This window comes from Mesitornis unicolor, unplaced genomic scaffold (genome assembly GCF_000695765.1).
Source record: "Mesitornis unicolor isolate BGI_N332 unplaced genomic scaffold, ASM69576v1 scaffold3739, whole genome shotgun sequence".
Classification (NCBI taxonomy): Eukaryota; Metazoa; Chordata; class Aves; order Mesitornithiformes; family Mesitornithidae; genus Mesitornis; species Mesitornis unicolor.
Genome location: NW_010207852.1, coordinates 665 through 15,219, shown reverse-complemented (window position 1 = coordinate 15,219; position 14,555 = coordinate 665). Strand labels below are relative to the sequence as shown.

The following is a 14,555-nucleotide window of genomic DNA, read 5'->3' as shown; positions in this document are numbered from 1 at the left end:
TCTTTCCCTTAGCTGCCCCCTTAGAGCACCCCAATGCTGTTTCAAGAGACTGTGCACACTGCTTCTGCAAATCAGCATTTCTAGCCTGCTGGATAGTTATCTATCTTGAAACTCCTGCATTGGCCAAGGATAGTGGGAGAGGTGCTCTCTACTCCTGTCGCACTGAGGAAAATAGAGCATGAGTATCCAGCACAGTCAGACAAATCTGAGACGTCACCCAGGATCCATGTGTGTCTTGTGGCTGCATGTATCAAGCCTTAAGCTTGTGCTCTGCAAAGATGAGAAACGTAACAGCTCAGGTCACGCTTTAAGCACCTTGCAAGGAGCTGATGCAGTGTTGGGTTTGCAGTGGTGAAAGTGCTTAAAACCAAGGTTTTAGGAAGCAGATTCCTTAGTTTAAGCTGCTCTGAATGTGGGCTACTGCTGCAAGAGATGGCTTCTCCCCTCCACCACTTACTCCACTGTGCACCAGTTTTGCTGCTCCTGCAACTGCACGTGGATGAGAAGTGACTTAGCTGATGTAGCTCTGCAGAGGGAACAGGAAGAACATGCCAGAAACAGGCACACTTCCTCCCAGAATACTCAGAGTCATTCAGAAGAGCTCTAATTAACAACAGATTTAGTGGTTATTCAACCGTGGTGGTTATTTGATTCCTTACTTTTATAATCACCACTTGTGCTCTCAGCAACAGCCCAAACTACAATAATTCCTTCCTTCTTAAGATCAGTATGAAACACCACTTAGCTCTTTCATATTTTAATCTATTTTTTTTAAAGATTAACATTCAAATTGCTAAATATTCAAGTATCCACAAGCTGTTAATTATCCTTGCTTTAAAAACACATTTGAGATATTTAACAGGATTTTACAATCATCTCAATTTTCTCACTCAATGCTATAAAATTCACTCTTCTCCAACCCAAAAAGAAATCCTCTGCATTTTTCAGTTGAGGCCAAAATACACCTTAGGCCCATTCTCTTCTAAGATGAAGTTTCACACTCAGTGACAGTGTCCTGTCCTCCCTAGCTGTGTTTTCCATGTTTCCCCTGGTCCAGTTGCTGTGTGGCTGCAGGATAAGTTAGGCAAATCAGATGAGTTTACTCCTGTGACCGATGTTAATCTTTCTTGTACAGGAAGGTTTCGGACAGAGCAGTGTCCTACCCTGCCTTATGATGCTGCCAAGTACTTGTTCGAAATTCAAGAGGAATGAGGAATATACACCCACAAGTGGTGGGATCTTCCCTTTTACCTGCAAGGTAACCTTAAACTGATTGCAAACCACTCTAATTCCAGTTTACAAAAAAGCAAAGAGTGCATTTTGAAAGCACTGATGGAACCACCAAGAAAGGAAAAAAACTCCTCAGATGCTGAAATATAGAAACCTCATTTATGTGCAATGAAAACAATAAGCAAAGTACTTACAAGCTCTCCATGACCTCCCCTTGGCGCCTTGCGTATGGACTCTTCTGAAGCTCCACGATCTCCGTGTGCAGAGCCATGATCTGCTCGTCCAGATAACCAATATCTTCAGCCTAATGGCGAAATGTAGCTACAAATCAAACTGAACGAGGAGAGCAATAAAGTAGATAAAGATCCCCCATATACCTCTTTGGATGATGGGCTGACTCCATGCAGGGTTTAGGAGAAGAAGGCTCTTTGAAACAACTGCCGCTACAATAACTGAGGTTACTGTTGTTATTTTCTCCGTGCGTCATATCAGCTAGATCCAAACCTCTCACAACCACATTGGATGAGAAAAATCAGTTTCTTCACAAATCCTATCATCCCGAGATGCACCCTGCACACGTGCACACACTCTCTGGCTCTACGTACGTATCAGCAGTGAGAATTTTTTTTCCTCCTACTTTTACACTATGGACAGAGGGTACTCTCACATTTCACCCTCCCATTTGCCTTTTGGTCTGGCATTTCTCCGGTATTTCACAACTTCCTCAAAGCAATATCAAAGACATCAACCTGAAGCCAAGCCCCCATAGTTAAGTTAGGTGAGGCAGCCAACAACTAAATTTCTGAGGATGAGGAGCAGGTACGTGGTGCCAGGCATGCACTGGAGATTCCCAGCACAGTTAAGGTGGCACTGGTCACTGTAATGGGTCTTGGAGCCATGGATTGTAGGCACTGATCTGCTTTCCTGAGAAAGTATTTTGAGATATTTCAGCTTTTCCTTTCTGACTTGTAGCTGCAGGGCCTACAAATTGAAACATTATCCCAAAGAAAGTCCTTGCTGAAGCTGCAGAAATACTTGCAATGAGGCTATACAAATGGGATGTGACCCCCTGACCAGAAAGGGATGTCTGTAGGCATTGCAGGTAAAGAATAAACCAAGAAAAAGAAGCAGCAAGAAGCCACATAATCAAAGGAGAATCAGACTCTGAGAAATACGTGAAGTAAACCCTGCTAGCAAAAGAAATTTCTTTATCTGAAGCACTGTGACTCACCACACAGCCCTGCTGTGCCTCTTGAACTCACAGAGGTAAAGCTGCTCGCTAGACAGGCTGAGTTACCACTGTGTATTACAAGGTAAGCCATTTTCCATTCCTGATAGATGGACACAGTATGACTACACGTGTGGACTGCACAGCCTGAAGGCAGAATGTAATTCTGATGGTCTGCAATGTAAATATTTGTTGAGGTGCCTGGTTTTCTGGAAACAGCCACTGACAGCTTTGAGTTACTCTGCTAGAAGCAGCCTCCCTTGAATCTTTCTTGATTCCTAATAGGGAGCTACAACATCTCAATATTTAAAAGAGCTAAACAGAGGTGAACTCAGGTGGGAATCCAAATTCCCCTATCTCCATCATATGAGCAAGCAGAATCAAGGCTCCAAGAGCCCTTTAACTTTGATGAAGATAGGTAATGGATCCAAGAACCTAAACCACCCAGTCTGTTCCTTCATAGGGAGAAAAAAAAAAAACAACCCACCAACAGGGAATTTAACCTATTGTTTGCGTTTCTAATGGTGTCTGCGATTTTTATGCATTAATCTCTGTGTTACTATGAGAGCCAATACAAGAACTCCCTGCAGAGGAGAGCAGAAACACCAGACATCAGCCCAGCAAACCCCATGACAGTCCTGGTCAGCAGAAAATGCAATGCTCTTGGCACTCCTGCAGCCAGGTACTACCACAGAGCACCAAAAACAGAGACTACTCTTTGACATCTTTTAAAGACCTCTACTCCGAGATATATATTACAAATGTGCCGATTTGTCTTTGCATTCCTTCTGAATGCCCCCATTTCTGAATGTTCCCCTCTGAAAGTCTCCCAGCTCTCAAGCTATGTTCAGTAAAAAGGGAAGAAACAGCTTTTGGCAATGAACTGCGATCATCCTGACTCTGTCCCTAGTTTTCACAGCTAACAGCTTACTCCTTCCCTATAAAGGTCTGGACAGAACTGCAGGCAGAATTATTCATCAAAAAGACCTTCACCTCCTCATTGTTTTCAGTGGAAGTAAAATTAAAATGCTCATTCCTGGAAAACACAGAACAGAATTCTAAGCAGTGGATAAATTTCAACCAGCCTTTTTCACAGAACTAACTTTCTGAGGAACAGAAAGCCATTATGTCAGCTCAGCTGTCCATAAACCACAAGTGAAAACACTTGTTAACTACGAGGACTACTCGGAGTAAGAACAGGCCCTTGCTCTGCTCTACATTTCTTAAGGACAGCTTTTATTAAAAAATAATTTACAGATTCACTTGCAATTTATGCCTGTACTCCTAAATAAGTACTGCAATTTTGAAAGCACCTCGTGGCAAGCGATTGGTATTATTTTCAGCTTTAGCAATGGAAATGTTCGTGTGCAATAAATCCAACCAGGAAGACTCTCTTCTACAGCAACACCGTTTCTTCTGGACAATAAGCAACATGTCTGTATAGTCTACTGCTTTCCTATAGAGGCATCTGAGTATAGTGACATTTGTGTTGGTTTTGTTCAAATCACTAGATTCTAACAACGTGGTGACTGGGGACTCTCTTCTTTAATGCACTTGAAATGACATTCTTATTCCCACAGCAGGCAGGAGAAAAAACACACTGAAGGGACAGAGCGGTGGCAAATACAACACTAAGTTCCTGTCACGATCTCCTTCACAGAGAGATAATGAAGCTTCTTTAATATCCCCTACCTGTGCACACTGAGAGGCCTTCTCTTCCATCTCCTTCCAGGCTTTAAGCATCTTTTCTGAAGCTTAAGAAAAAAGAGCTGTTCATGTATAAGATACAAAAATAAAGCACAACCAGAACTTTATATACATCAGTTGAATCTGAACACAAAGAGCACGACACTGAATCTTCAAGTAGGAGTTATGACCCAGAGATGACAGAGAGACAGCAAAGTTGCAACTTAACAACTCCATGCTCGACCTTAACTCACATACAAACCATCCGGTAGGAGTTCACTGTTTGCAATCACCGGCCTAAAATAATGGTGGAGTTTAAAGACTCAAAGTCAAGCTCAACAACTGCCACTTTTGATTAAACACAGACTGTTCAAAACCAGCTCATGGAGTCTTTCCATTTCCCATCATCATCCTTGAGCCGTCATAATTTTTGATCCAAATTTTGGGTTTTAGCCACGTATGCAAACTATGCATAAATCTTACTATTCTCCCCTGAACAGTGTTTGTAAGATCCAGACGTTTCTGTGACATTAAAACTGTAGCTATTAATACTCCAATTGTCTTAGCTTGGAGTTTGCAGTGGGGAACAGCTGACCGCTTGTTTCATCGTCACTGAAGGCCTCCAAAAACATTTTATATTTTTATCTTCCTGCCCTTGCTTCTGCCAAACTCCTTTCCTGCATCTGCTCCAGCTAAAACATACCAAGAAAGATGCTGAGGAACACAATGGCACCTCCTGTGTTCATTTTATTTTAATGCTAGTTCTTACCCACAGTCCTTCACAGTCAGTCTGACCCTTTATAGGGTCAGACAAGTCACCCAGGCAAGCAGTATTCAATACATACATATGCCATAAGCCATCTGGTCACTGTATCTCTCCAGGTCGAGGCGAATGCTTTGATGGAAGAATTCCAGCTTTGCTTTCAGTTGCTGAGATGCTGACACCATATTGTTTTTCATTTTGATTAGGTTGGCATTATACCGAAGAAGACTGAGCCTAAATGAAACAAGAACAGCACACGTTAGTTGAAAAGCATATCTGCACTTAACGTGGCCAGTGCTGTCACATTACTTAAGAAAATACATAGTTAGCAAAAGAAATGTTGTAAGATCCTTGGAACCAGGAGTCTCAGTAGGGTCACAGACTCCATCTCATCGGAGACATGGACTGGAGCATCTCTCTCATGAGGATAGGCTGAGAGAGCTGGGACTGTTCCACCTGGAGAAAAGAAGGCTTAGGGGGAATCAAAATGTACATATACCCGAGAGGAGGGTGCACAGAGAATGGAGCCAGGCTCTTTCCAGTGGTGCCTAGGACCAAAAGCAACAGGCAAAAAATTGAAACACAGGAGGTTCCCCATGAACATCTGGAAACTTTCTTATTGTGAGGGTGACCGAGCACAGGCACAGGTTGCCCAGAGAGGTTGTGGAGTCTCCATCCTTGGAGCCATCTGGTAATGGCCCACGGCAACCACTTGTAGGTGACCCTGCTTGAGCAGGAGGGTTGAAGGTCCCTGTCAACCTCAGCCATGCTGTGAGGCTGTGACTATATCCAAGGTCCATGTTTTTTCAGTTACTATTACTGTCAGGCACTATGCAGTAAAATTCCTGGAGAGGAATAAGCTCCCAGCCCAAATATGTTTTAAAACGCAAAAATATAGATCAGCAGAAAGTTGTAAAACTTTGGGTAACCAGAACTCCCAGAGATGTACATTCCCGTGCAAACAGTCTCTGTATTTGCACACGAGAATGAGAAGTAACAACTTACATGGCAGCTCTCTGGCCCTGGAACAGTCTGCTATAATCTTCTTTCAGCCCAATCACGTAGTGAACTGCTTCTGCCCATACTTTGCGAAGCTGAGGAATTGGCAGTTGGATTTTACTGTCCTGCACTGAATACAAGAAAAGCACAATTGTACACAAATGAAAGGACAACTCTAGAGAAGTACTTCAGTGCTTACAGCACTCCTAATTCCTGCTTCAGGTGCCAAAATTAAAGGATCAAACCACATAAGATCTGCTCAATTCTTAAGCGACGCTGCCTGAGCACATACATTACAGCTCCCAGATATTTGTAGCCAGGCTACAGCTCCTGTTTGAACTCACAGTTACAAGAGCACCAATTTATTTGAGAACTTTGGCCTCTTGGCACTAGCAGACACAGGGCACACTGCATGAAGTGTGGCACAAGGCAGGACCCATGGGTGGTTTTATCCAAAATCTCTATTTAAAGTGCTTGCCCAAGCTAGCAAAGCAAATTTAATGGCTCCATTTAACCAACTGATACTGGCTACTGTCCTGTAGCCAGGACACAGTGCACAGAATGTAATACAAAGGCAAAAACTTTAAATGAGTTCTTAAGTTGTTCTACAGAAGAGTTTCCAAAGGGCAGGCAATAAAGTTTCCGATCTGTTACATCTACAAAATGTGGAGATACAGCACTGCAGATTAAGCTTTGTTAGGCTGCTCCAGAACCTTAAATGGTCCTCTTTGAATCAGAGTGCTCTTCACGGTAACACAGATTTGTAAGGCCAGTCTACTTTCATATTGCATCAGCAGCAGCGCTGTCAGCTCCCAGCTGTCCTCCAGCATACTCACCAATGTAATTTACACAGTCAGACAGACTGCGAGAAGCGAAGGGTCCATCATAGACAGTTTTGCTTTTATCAAACAAATAGACCATGTAGCTATCCCAGCCTCTCTGGTGAGAAAAGAGAAGAGAACGTAAACAAGAGAAATCCCAAACATAGCTCCTATTAACCCAGGGGTCCTAGGTACATCACGAACTAATTATTGTGTGCAGACGCTTTTCTTATCAGGTGTCTTAAAAAACTGATTTGGTAGATCCCAAAGAAACACAGGACCCTTTGCTTGCAAGTTACTTCACTTAAATATTTAGACAGGATATAACTACAGGAATCTGCTTACATTACTTGATAAAGTAAATAATGCTAGGACTTAAGAGGTAATATACTACAGAGCAAACTGTCTCCAGTGGGAGAAGATCAAGGCAATTAACCCAAGATTCTCTGATAACGTGAAAGATATTTTTAAAAAGAATCATTCTTACTACGCCATCTATAACACACTGGGAAGCTGGTTTCCGAGGGTCCAGGCAAATCCCTGTTTCCAACAGCAGTTCCTGATTGCCACTACTTATTCCAGTTTCAAACTCTATCCGAATCTGAAGGGAATGAAGGCTTTCCTCAGGATGCAGGAGAAATGAAACAATCTTGGCAGAGGTCATATTTAGGATGTGTACTATCTGTAAAAAGAGTACAAGTTGATTACAAGTCACCAGGCATCGAAGACAAAGGCCTGGGAGGGAGTATGTAGCAACTAACACCTTAGACTGAGAGCATAATTTGAGCTTTAATGACTACAATAATCAGGTTCTGGAGTAAAGCTCCCCCCAATCATAAAACTCAAAGCCTGAGCCTGTGACTTTTAACTTAATGCCAGAGAAAATGACAATCAAACCCACTAATAGCCTTCACAAGCCATGCTGCAGCTTTATTACATCAAATGCACGCTGACAAGGCCATCTTGTGCCTTGCTGGCCTCTCTGCTGCTGGTCAGTACTGCTCCCAAGAAGGGGAGTCCTGTTTCCTTTAATACCTTCATGCAAAAACCTGTTATATACCAGTGCTTGTCTTCTCACTGCTTTCATGGGCCTCTCTATACTTTTACTTTATCTGGGCAGAGACCAGGACTCAAACCACACCACAATATATACATTTTTACAAGTCTCAATTATGGGCACAAGGTTTTTTGTTTCGGGCTTTAATTCCATGGGAATCCTTCCAGATCAGATGAAATTCTCCTCTGACTTCCACACAAGCTTGCCTCAGGTAATCTTACTCCAGCAAAGCTCCAATAATTACTTCAATGGGAAGAGCGAGGTGAATGTAATCTCTGTTCTACTATAGATACTATTACAGGATACTTCCATAGTGAAGTCCAGGAAAACTTATTAGCAAATACTAAACCATTATTTGAACTTGGTGAGTCCTTTCTGAGACGACAGACAGTAACACAGGGTCATTCCTCTACTCCAAGTGTAAAGCTAGAGATGAATATTGTATGCACTAGGCAGGCTGTATATACACTTGCTTCCTGATACTAAGAAAATCACTCCTTACGATCCTGCAGCTGGATGATGCCAGGATTATACCATTGCTCCACTGAACAGATTTTCTGTCTTCTTAACATGCTGTCAGTACGCTTTTAAAGCCAATAACAACTCTCACCTTCAAATTCAGTATGTGATCCATTATTAGGAAACACCTGGGACGACTGGTCTCAGGATCTAAACCTCCACCCCTCTGTTGTGGATCCCAGTTCAGCATCAGTTGCAACCAATTTTCCATCGGTTCTACAATTAAACTAAACCAGAAGGGGTATGAGAAAGAGAAGGCAGATGTTCTACAGCACTCAGTCCATTTAGGAAACCAGGCTCTCACAACAGCAATAAAGGCTACAACTTTTTGGTTAGAGACCAAATGCGTGTTTAACATTGGCCGAACACACGTGAAGAGCAGTGATCTCACAGCAGTCGCTCATCCTGACAGTGGGGAAAACCTGGAAGGGAAGGAAACTGCACACAGAGTGAGCATCCCCACTGTAACAACAGCCTTCCCTGACCTCAGCAGCAGCACATGCCCACCCAGTATACCTTGCATGACACTTCTTATGGCCTCTATTCATTGAGTCAAAAGTGTCTTGACACATCAGTAAAGCGAGCCAAAATGGATAAGGGGAAGAATGGGGTTGTTTTTTTTTTTCAGTTCTTTTTCCTTCAAAAACAAATCTGTGATACACATAAAACCGAATGGTTTTCAAAGCCTGGTCTGCAGAATAACCATCCCCATGCTGTAGAGCCACCTGCAAGGTTGTCCTCCACGTGTATCAACACAAGCAGCACTTAAATTTACTGTCAAGAAGGTCTTTAAAGATAGCACAGTGCAAAACGCCAAAAGCACTGGCACAAAGCCACTTATTCTCAATTCCAGGACTTCTGGAAATCTGCCAGCACCAAGGAGTTGTGCTGCACTGCTGGGCACATCTAAAGAAGCAAGTGCTAAGGAAGTGACAAAGCATTGGAGTCTGGCTTCTGACTTGTCTTGTACAGACCAATTAACTCAGGTTGAAGGCCCTCCTGGAGCCTTTTTTTGCTTTGCCCCTCTGAGAAAAGCCTAGTTTCGGTGTCCCTGTAACACCCCAGCAGATAGTAGAGGACAAAATTAGATACCCCTTTGCCTTCTCTTTACCAGACTTAAGAAGCCCAGCTTCACAGTCCTCTCCTTGTACGCTCTATTCAACTGGCTCTGACCATCTTTGTGGCCTCTGCTGAACTTGCAGCAGTTTTCCCAACACAAGTACTAGAAGCTTCTGCTTTCATGGAAATACTTGGTTTATGAGATTCAACACTATCAAGTTACTGGGTAGATGTTACTCAGTGGCCTTGTGAGAAATGGGTGGAGAGCAGTCACAGAGTTCACACTGCAAGGTCAATTGCCATCATCCCACAAAGCGCAGGCTATGCTGCCACTGAAGAGCCAAAAGGCAAAACAATCACGTGGCTAAAGGCTGCTCCTTAACAGCAAACAGTAACTTACCAGGAGCTTGAAAACCCTGGGAGAAAAGAGGACTCCACAGTGCTCAGGATAAAGGAGGAGGAGCCCCCAGTTTAAAAACCAAGCCAAAAATTACCACGTGTAGCCAGAGGGACACACTTACCCACAGAGGCTGTGAGGCTGTGGCAAATGGGTACTAAAGCGAACCTCCCCATTCATCTCCTCAGACGCAAAGATGTGCTTTGGATCCTTCTTCTTGATTTTTTCATGCCTAGAAAATAAAATCCTTCATGGCTATACTGACAACGTTACTCTCGTAAAGGGCCAATCGAATACGGCAGCAGCAAAAAGCACCCCAATCTAGCAGCTTTAGAAAGCAAACTCTTCTTTCAGGACAAAAGCAACACTTCCAGACAAGCCACCCAGAACATCCCCAAGAGGAAGGGGCGAGCCCTTGCAATTAACTGTCTCTGGAAACATACTTCCACCTGCTAGCAAAGAGGTCTGGACAGCATCCATCAAGAGGATCAACAGGTAACGAGTTATTCACAGACTGCACAGCTTAATGGGGCAGGTAAGATTTGCAAGAGTCACCTGGCAAAACCACTGTCCTTACCTTGATCCTAGTGAAGCACCTAGTAAGTTTTAGAAACACAGCACACTATTAGATCCAGTACCAGGGGAAGCATCACCAGCAACTCTGCCTCAGTTTCCCCACCTTGGCTCGCTTCAGCACTGGTCTGCACCTCACCTAGAGCTCAGCAGCTCCTGGGGCAGCACGATCCCCAGGAATAATGTGTGTGGCCTGCGCTGTTCTCTGCCTTCTTTTACAGATAGGGAAGAGCTGTTTCCAATCTCATTCGTTCATTAGTTTTCTACTACTTCCATTACAAAAATCAAGTTTTCCATGTTGGAAAAATGCAACCAATGTTGAACTATTACAATAATAAAATCCCAAGAATTAGCAGTTAAGAGGGAAAACACTGCAACGTATTGGTTACAATTCTTTTTTGTTAACATAGAACAATTTTCTTATGCCAATACTTGCGTAAAAACTCAAATTTATTACTTCACACTAACAAAAAAAAGTAAGTTTCATATTTTTTCTATTGCAGAATCACCCTTTTAAAAAACAAGCTCATGTACACTCCTGACACTGGAAGGTAAGAAGTGGAAACATAAAAATATGTACTTCTGCCCTTTCTTCCAGCCCTCAAAGACCAAGCAGAAGCCTTCACAGAATCACAGAATCACAGACCGTTAGGGATTGGAAGGGACCTCAAAAGCTCATCCAGTCCAATCCCCCTGCCAGAGCAGGAACACCCAGATGAGGTTACACAGGAAGGCGTCCAGGCGGGTTTTGAATGTCTGCAGAGAAGGAGACTCCACAACCTCTCTGGGCAGCCTGGGCCAGGGCTCTGTCACCCTCACTGAGAAGAAGTTTCTTCTCCAATTTAAGTGGAACCTCCTGTGTTCCAGTTTGTGTCCGTTACCCCTTGTCCTATCATTGTTTGTCACCGAGAAGAGCCTGGCTCCATCCTCGTGACACTCACCCTTTAAATATTTATAAACATGAATGAGGTCTCCCCTCAGTCTCCTCTTCTGCAAACTAAAGAGCCCCAGCTCCCTCAGCCACTCCTCATAAGGGAGATGCTCCACTCCCTTGATCATCTTTGTAGCCTTCATACACAGGTCAATGTCTTTCAGTCATTACTTTTTTAACGTTACTGACAAAGATAAAACTAAGAGTTTACTACACAGAACACGTTCTGTCTTGCTGTGCGTGTTATTTATTGCTAAAAATACGTAACCACACAGCCCAGTTAAACAGAGGGCTGTATCACTCCTTCCCATCACATTTTTTCTGACAATACTGCACAGACTGGCTTATAATTCTGTTTTTTAATCTGGTTTTCACTTGTGAAGGAATTATTATGACCAGAGGCTACCACAGTGTAACATGGACCTACTTTGCCATGTATAAACAGCCAATCAAACTGTCATTGACACTACTAAGGTATCAATGTCTTGTGCACAGCTTAGCAGACCAACAGCCTCAACACCTAACACATGCTAAATTTATCGCTCCGGTTCACGCTGTCACCTCGTCATACGCAGTAGCTCTCATTCCTAGTGCCTGGCACCACTTCCTGCAGAATGAGTGCCTTACCAGGTAAACGGCTGGAGATTGTGTAAGAAAGGTCGAAATCCTGCAATGCATTCAAACACCATCGTCCCAAAGCTCCAGTAATCAACAGTAACTGAGTAGGATTTATTCTCAAACAGTTCTGGAGCCTAAAAAGGATCACAAAAAGACACTTTGAAAGTGGTATTTAGGTCTGTTTTCTTGCATTTCTGAAGAGACAAAACTGTGCCTCGGCGCAACCCCCAGAGCAGCACAGGGGCCCTGCTGTGGCTCTGTTTAAGCTGCCCGGTGGGTCAGGCCTGGAGTACCCAACACACAAAGAGATGAGGGGGAGCTGGGCTTGTTGGGTCTGGCTGTGGGGATGGCTGAGAGCAGCCCTCGACCATGGCACAGGAAGGGATGGAGGGGATGGACAGGGCCAAACTCATCTTCGAAGTGATGGGTGATACAGTGAGGGGCAGTGGCCCCAGATCACTATGTGGGGGGTTCAGGTTGTACATGAGGAAACGTTAGTGCTGGTGACAGTCCTGCTACAAGCAGGAGGCTGGATACACACTTCTGTGATTCTATAAAATAGCAACACCACATCACTTGTATACATGAAGAAAAAAAAATCTTACCAAATATTGTAATGTTCCAACAAATGAAGTGCACAGACTTCCTTGATCCAAATCCTTTGCATATCCCAGGTCTATTATTTTGTGAACAATCTGCAGACAGTTAAAACAGTTCATTAGAAGAGAAAATTTAAAGAAGAAAACCCACCAAACAATGCCAAAACCTGGGCAATGACATCCACAGCATCCACTCAAGAAAAGGAAAACCAGAATGGAAACTCTGGAGAAAGTCCATGGAAAAGATTTGACATGCGACAGTGTCGAGGCTTCTGTTTCACCACATCAGCTGGTGGTGTCCACCTCTCTCAACAGACTCGACTTCATTTAAAGCAGCTTGCCAGTTACAGCCTGGCTGAACAGAGTATCTAGCTTTTTATCTGGAAATTTAAAGTTACTTACTTAAAGAGTAACAACAGAGAAAGCAATTTTCACTAAGAAACCCTTTAGGCTTCCTGTCTGAACTAGCTTGATTTTACAGGCAGCTCTCAAAGCCACAAACACAGGGATACACCACAACTCCATATCACTCCTATTCTGTTGCAGGCAGGGTTTTTTGAATAGAAGCTAAAGTTGCTTGTTTTTAATGACAAGGACCCAAGAATAAGCAAAATAGAATTTGTGGCTTCAAGACGACAAACTTTTAGTAAATTCACAGCGCAGTTTTCAGCCCAGTTCAACACCACAAGCTACTTCTTCCCTTTTATTTCTCTCAGGCAAGACAAAGTTGTTGACAACTTCCAAAAATGCCAGCGGGAACACCACTGACAGAGGCCACCTGACTTACCTTCCCACCTTCATCCTGAAGAACAATATTTTCAGGCTTCAAATCTCTGTGTATAATTCTGTTTTCATGCAAATACTGGATACCAGACCCTGAAAGACACGTGTTTGATTTAAACAGAAAATAAACTCACACTGATTAAAAATAAATGTGATAAAAATCTAATATCCCTGACTTCAGGGCTGACATCAATAACTTTTCATTTTAGAGCACCATTAAGAACAACTGACTGAAAAGATTTGTCAGATTTATGCTAGGACTGAACTAGCTCTGTTCCTCTGCTCTGCAGAAATGGAGGTTGCTACAGAGTTCAGACCTCCCAGCATAACCACAGGTCACATCTCCTGCCCGTAAGGGCAAGAGAGAAGGCAGGTGAATTCTTCTCAAACTGCCGAGTTACAAAGTGAACCACAGCACACAGACAAGCAAAACCGGTCTCCAAAATGTGCCAGCAGCTTGAAACAGCTCTGCACATTCTCTAGCCTAAGATACTGGTAAATTAACACAAGATAACAAAAGGGCCTATTGTGCACATCATGCAAGATGCGGGTGAAAGCAAGCACAGAAATTAAATAAGCAAATGAAACAAGTTTCAGTTTCCCTTTGATCAGAAACTACTGCCAAATACCGGCTTACAGAGCTTCTAATAAACTTCCACCATTGCCAAAGCACCGCAATGCAAACCACCCCGTGAGGGAAGGAACCGTCCAGCTGTGATGAAGCAGCAGCACGGCTGGAGCTGAAAACCGATTCCTGGTCAGCCTGGTCCTGGTTAATGCCACATGGAGCAGCTGAGCGAGGTGCAGCCAGCAATGCCCTGGGCAGTGATAGCAACACTGAACTTTGGGGCTCAAGGCTTCCCCTCTGCTGGTGGGGGATCGGTGCGCTCCGAGTAGCACCACTTCTGTCACTCCCACCACTGAACATGAAATTCCATGACTGCTTTAAGCCAATCTATGTAGGGGGTGTCCCCAGAAGGAACACAGGTTCCCAGATTTTCCTTTCCCAGATACAATTTCCACAGCAGCACGAGCATTTATGGCACCACACGATCAGTGTGATCCTGGGGTCAACCCACTATAAGAAAAAAAATAACCAGGTTTTAGACAGGCTGGTTTCTGGAACCTGCTCCTCACCTGGGTACAGGAATGGCTGCAACAGGAGCACGTGCCCAGGAAAAGGCAAAGAGCAGGACTTTGCCTTGGGACAACAGTCCACAAGGGAACTGCCTTGAGGAGACTGTGGAGACACTAAAAAAGTAGAAACAAGAGAAATCCTGCCTGCGGAAAGG

The 14,555-nt window shown here is 43.6% G+C and overlaps 1 protein-coding gene across 1 annotated transcript in view; it reads right to left on the bottom strand.

The window, feature by feature from the left end:
• CHUK (conserved helix-loop-helix ubiquitous kinase) overlaps positions 1 to 13,356 on the bottom strand; it is a gene marked incomplete at its 5' end in the record, with an annotated part of 20,586 nt that extends 7,230 nt beyond the window's left edge. Inside the window, 11 exons of the mRNA XM_010192273.1 lie at positions 1,425 to 1,534; positions 4,151 to 4,212; positions 4,990 to 5,141; positions 5,913 to 6,036; positions 6,743 to 6,845; positions 7,215 to 7,409; positions 8,395 to 8,530; positions 9,884 to 9,991; positions 11,891 to 12,015; positions 12,487 to 12,576; positions 13,268 to 13,356. Coding sequence (XP_010190575.1) covers positions 1,425 to 1,534; positions 4,151 to 4,212; positions 4,990 to 5,141; positions 5,913 to 6,036; positions 6,743 to 6,845; positions 7,215 to 7,409; positions 8,395 to 8,530; positions 9,884 to 9,991; positions 11,891 to 12,015; positions 12,487 to 12,576; positions 13,268 to 13,356 — 1,294 coding nt within the window. The remainder of the gene's footprint in view (positions 1 to 1,424; positions 1,535 to 4,150; positions 4,213 to 4,989; positions 5,142 to 5,912; positions 6,037 to 6,742; positions 6,846 to 7,214; positions 7,410 to 8,394; positions 8,531 to 9,883; positions 9,992 to 11,890; positions 12,016 to 12,486; positions 12,577 to 13,267) is intronic.
• Between the last annotated feature and the right edge of the window lie 1,199 nt (positions 13,357 to 14,555).